This window comes from Humulus lupulus, chromosome 7 (genome assembly GCF_963169125.1).
Source record: "Humulus lupulus chromosome 7, drHumLupu1.1, whole genome shotgun sequence".
Lineage (NCBI taxonomy): Eukaryota > Viridiplantae > Streptophyta > Magnoliopsida > Rosales > Cannabaceae > Humulus > Humulus lupulus.
Genome location: NC_084799.1, coordinates 170254698 through 170259857, shown reverse-complemented (window position 1 = coordinate 170259857; position 5160 = coordinate 170254698). Strand labels below are relative to the sequence as shown.

At 31.2% G+C, this 5160-nt stretch overlaps 1 protein-coding gene across 1 annotated transcript; it reads left to right on the top strand.

Moving 5' to 3' along the window:
- The first annotated feature begins 421 nt into the window (after nt 1–421).
- LOC133792359 (uncharacterized) lies at nt 422–1879 on the top strand. The gene is made up of 4 exons (XM_062230260.1): nt 422–566; nt 724–863; nt 1426–1523; nt 1621–1879. Exons 1-4 carry the CDS (start codon nt 422–424, stop codon nt 1877–1879), a joined length of 642 nt encoding a protein of 213 aa, XP_062086244.1.
- Nucleotides 1880–5160: the final 3281 nt, after the last annotated feature.

Below are 5160 nucleotides of genomic sequence, written 5' to 3'. Positions count from 1 at the left end.
AGCATAGGTTTAATATAATTTTTTAGTAAAGACAATAATCCCCATTGACCTAAATAAAGATATATAAATATAAATATATATATATATATATAAATATCTTCACCTTATTCTGTATGAATATCCGAATATGCCTCTGAAACTTCAAACATTTTCTCATTTTCTTCACAAACATTCTCTTCTCAGCTGATTATTTACAGGATTTATTTGTCAACCACGTCACATATACACACAAAGAATCTTATCTATAATGTGGTTCAAGAATATAAATTATGAAAACTAGTCACCTACAGGATTGTAGTTAATTAATCATGAAATTAAAATTAGTGATAAAAATGTCTATTAGTTGAGTGAAATTGAGAGAGTTGTAAATAAAACTTTGCAAGAAAGTTGAATAATAAATTTATACTCATACCAAACATATATGGAAGTACAAGAGGTAGTGGTGATCCAGGATTCAGCAAGAGAAGTTTGTGTGAACTTTTTGAAGTGGGCAGTGCAAGGCTTAAAATTTAAAGCTGGTGATAGACTCACCCTGGTCTCAGTTCTTCATCAAGTCAATACGCCTTGTAGGGATTATATATTATTAGTTCATCTTTATATTATTATGTTTGTATTAATACTTAAAATATAATATTAATCAAGCTGAGATTAATTAATATCTTCTTCACATATTAATTTATTTTTGGCTGAAGTGATTATATCTTGTTTTATCTATGTGTGTAGTGGGATACAGAAGAGTTGATTCATGTTCTATGTTTGGAGCAAACCCTAAAATTGTAGAGATAGAAGCAAGAAAAATTCAAGAGAAGTACGAAAAGGATGAAGGGATTATTGAGATTTCTCAGCTTTTCGAGATACAAAAGGTAATGTACACAATTGTTTTAATTGCTGTGGTGTTATCAGAAAATATTCAACTCAGTTTATTACTTTAGGTAGCAAAATGCCTAAAATCTTGCACATGGATGGAAGATGAAATAATGAAATATGCATTAAGAAAAAAATAATGGAAATTGTTTCGGTGTGCTAATTTCTGCTAATTATCTACATAGGACATATGATTAATTAGTGTAGGTATTGCCAATTTAATTGTTTGTAAAGATTCAGAAATATATTGCCAATTTCTGCTAATTATCTACATAGGACATATGATTAATGGATGGAAGATGAAATAATGAAATATGCATTAAGGAAACGAAAGATTTTGTACATTTTTTGATATGTTATGTTGTTGAAATACTATATTACTACTAGAATTTAATGTAAATTTTGTGTTTAAGTCCCACATGTTTAATTAATTAACAAGAATTTTTTTTCTTATATCATTATAAAATTAGTACTTATAAAAATATGTAGTAAATTAAATTAGAATGATAATTAAATCAAAATTTGTATATATAACTAATAGGAGGCATATTGTTAATTCAGATTGAATTTAAGATAGAGGTGGCTACAGGGCCTTCGTTGAGGTATGTATGCGTTGAAGTGGCCAAAAAATTAAAAGCCAACGTTGTGGTTCTTAACAGGTTAGAAAAAAAAGTGTGATATTTTATTTAAATTTGAAGAAAAAGTTATAGTTAATTTGAATTTAATTAAGATATTTATATTCATCATATAAAGTAGTTATGATATGATTAATGCATGGAAGAATGACAGGGAAATGAAGAATGATAGGAAATACTTGTTAGAAAAGCTTTGGTGTGGAATTTCAAGGATAAAGAGCAATGGAAAAATTGAAGTATTGCGATCCCCAAAAGAAAAGGCAGCAAGAGCAAGAGGAATAAGAGCAAAGCATTATTCTACAACGATGACCACTGAACAGAAGGCATCATCAGCATCACCAATCATTGATGAACATGATCTTTTCAGCATAGAAATTTAACATACTTTATATGGTCTTCGTTACTGATCATGTATATATATGTATATATGATACCCTTGCATAAAAAAAAATCAAATAATGATGTATATAAATAAGTTTTTTTTTATGTTAGATATGACACAAATTAAACACGTTATTTTATAAATGAGATACACAAGTATTGTTTCAACTTGTTTATTAATGAACCAAGTTCGGTTAAATGTCAGCCTCGACACGAACACGATTTGCTTCCCCTATCTAAATCATCAGAGTTTTCCCTTAAATACTAATCTACAAAATACATATACCAATTCATTAAAAATAATATCACTCACCACAAATAATTATATATATACTATGTAGAAGTAACATGCTTAGTTTTAAAGTTATAAATATTGTCTATTATTTTGATAAAAATTGGTTCACTGTTTTTAAAATATTTCTCTTCTACATAATAAGTGTGTAGATAACGGATATTCTTGGTTTTAACGGTTTTTATTTTTTTAATGTTAACTTTAACGGAATATTCTTATATTTAAGATAATATTATTATATTTAACGGTAGTTTATAAACACTTAAATTTAAATAAAATAAAATAGATAATTAAAACAATTAAAATAAGATATTTTTGATTTGTTTTACAATGATAATTATTTAAAAATAATAAATAATTAAACAAATTAAAATGTGATATTTTTGAGATATTTTACAATAATAATTATTTAAAAATAATAAATAATTAAACAAATTAAAATAAGATATTTTACAATGATAATTATTTAAAATTAATAAAATCATATGTTTTATGACTTAAATAAAATTTAATTAAACTTAAACTCACTTATTAGAATAATATCATATTAAACATTATATAATATAATCTACTGTCAATTAGCAACAAATTGTTTTTTAAAAAAACATAGCAAGAAACTTAAATTTAAAATCAAAGTATAATATTTAATATTACATTAAATATATAATATCTTGTTGTCACTCCCAAATTCAAAAACCATAACAAACATAAACTTAAACAAAAATAAATAAATTATTTAAATAAAATAAAATATTTATTTGAAATTTATATGACATTAATATAATTTAATAAAAATAATTAGTAAATTCTATAAATCAAACTAAGAAAACGTGCATATTGCACGTTTTTTGTATCTAGTATATATATATATATAGTAGAATGAATTATAGTTCTATAGTTGTTGACGTAGTTTTTCGCCAATAATGAATGATGAAAAATAGTTGGGATGGATTAGTGCTTAATGATAAATCGCAATGAGAAAATGATACTTATGAACACTAGAAAAGAAATATTAAGAACACTCGTCCTTTTACGTGGTTCAGATGTTAAAATCCACCTAGTCCACGAGTCTGTATTATTACTGTTTTTCTCTCTAAATTTTGACAGAGATTTTGCATTACAGAGAACATTCCCTCCCCTATCCAAGGTCTTAGTATTTATAGAGAAAATCCATGGATCAAATAGGCATTGGGGTCATCACGTGAATCAAATCCCTAGTGTGACCTGACTCACATTAATTATAATTATTACAATTAATTTATCCTAAGGTATGGTCTAATCATTAGGTAAAACTGATCATGGATCCTCAGGGATAATTCGGACATGCGATGTCTAATCATGCACGATTATATCACGTGTCTGGGATTTCAGAGATACGTGGACATGTAATGTCTGACCATGCACGTCTATATAACGTATCCAGGTTTACAAAGATCCAAGGATGTGGTAGATCTCTAGCGTACCCCGAGCTGAGTGCATCGCCAGCTCGTATCTCGAATGCTATGCTTTATAAACGTTCTCAGTTCGTGCCTATTGCTTTGTGTTCACCAGCTCGTGCTATAAACCTGGGAATCATGCTGCCTGTATAGAGGAAATATGGACTTGTGGATCATCTATCGCAATTCTTGGCTAGCCAGTTGTATCCGAGCTGGCTAAAAGACTCGTGCTAAATTTTAGGACGTACATTTGCCCCCCAAGTCCCGGCTCGTGTTCTCTGACGTCATCTTCTGACTTACACAACGAGGACTTTTAAATTTCCGTCGTGATTATCCAGGCTTGCCCATTACTCGAGTACTGGACATGTGGAACGCTACGATTGGCATCTGTTCGGATTTCGAGGACTACATTAATGGCCTGGCCAACTTTTTATTGCTGTTTCGTCTTTCGAAACACTATCCTCAGATCTTGAATTGGTTTGATCGGACAGTCCACCTTATTTTATGCTTTTTACGTATAAAAAAGCACAGGTTAGTTTCACAACTTACCACCTTTCATTTGAAATTTTTCCTCATCTTCTTTCTTCCTTTCAAGAGAAAAGAAGAGCTTTCAAAAACCCCCTGTGCCTAGAATCTTCTGAAGGCCTGGCTTTTCAACTGCCCAGGAGTGAGTTTTCCAAACTGTACGAAGTACACCTCTTGCATTGACAATCTCACTGTAAGTCATAACCTTCCTTATGGGTTCTTTCTTTATAAATTTATGCATTTTACTTGCCATATTTCTTCATGCGTCGCCGTAGACGATATTAGGGTGTCTTCTTTGTTTTTGGCACATAGATTTCACCTTTAGGGTTATACAAAAGACTTTGAACTTCTCCTAATATTGCGACACTTATGACATAAGATATTTTATGGGTAGAATTGGGCAACTTTTAGAAAATACCCATTACGTGTATAGAAGATGAAAGGCTAGGGTTCAAAAAATTGGGTTACTTAGGGAACACACTTCCTTTGGTGGCTTTTCTGTAAACCACCCTCCCCCGGACAATAATGAATGGATTTTCTGACACACGGATCCCTAAATATCATGGATCTATTGGGAAACCCTAGGTGCGTAGCGTAGGTAGCGCGTGGCGTCACACCTAGGTAGCGTAGGTAGCGCATGGCATCACGCCTAGACATCATAATCAACCTCAGACTAGTCGGAACAACAACCACCATAGCAACAACAACAGTCAGTCTAGGAACAACAATAACAACAGTCAGAAAAGAAGGCATCCTGACAATAAACAGTCCGACAGCGATAAAAGGGCACGGACAAATAATGGAGGTAATAAGTCGGGTTATGTAGAATACCCGCCATGTGCTAAGTTCCAAAGGAAACATCCTTGGGAATGTCAGGCAAACACCAAAGGATGTTACAACTGTGGTCAAGAGGGACACCGAAAGAAAGAATGTCCTCAGCTCAAGTCAGAGGGGAAAAAGGAAGATAAGATGGTTCCTGCCAGGGTTTTTGCCCTGACCCAAGGAAAGGCTGATGCTAGAAATAAGG

Coding starts and splice junctions, on each gene's coding strand:
- LOC133792359 (XM_062230260.1), top strand. CDS start 422: ATGGAAGTACAAGAGGTAGTGGTGATCCAGGATTCAGCAAGAGAAGTT. Junction 567..723: donor TCATCAAGTCAATACGCCTT/GTAGGGATTATA, acceptor CTATGTGTGTAG/TGGGATACAGAAGAGTTGAT. Junction 1,524..1,620: donor AACGTTGTGGTTCTTAACAG/GTTAGAAAAAAA, acceptor CATATAAAGTAG/TTATGATATGATTAATGCAT.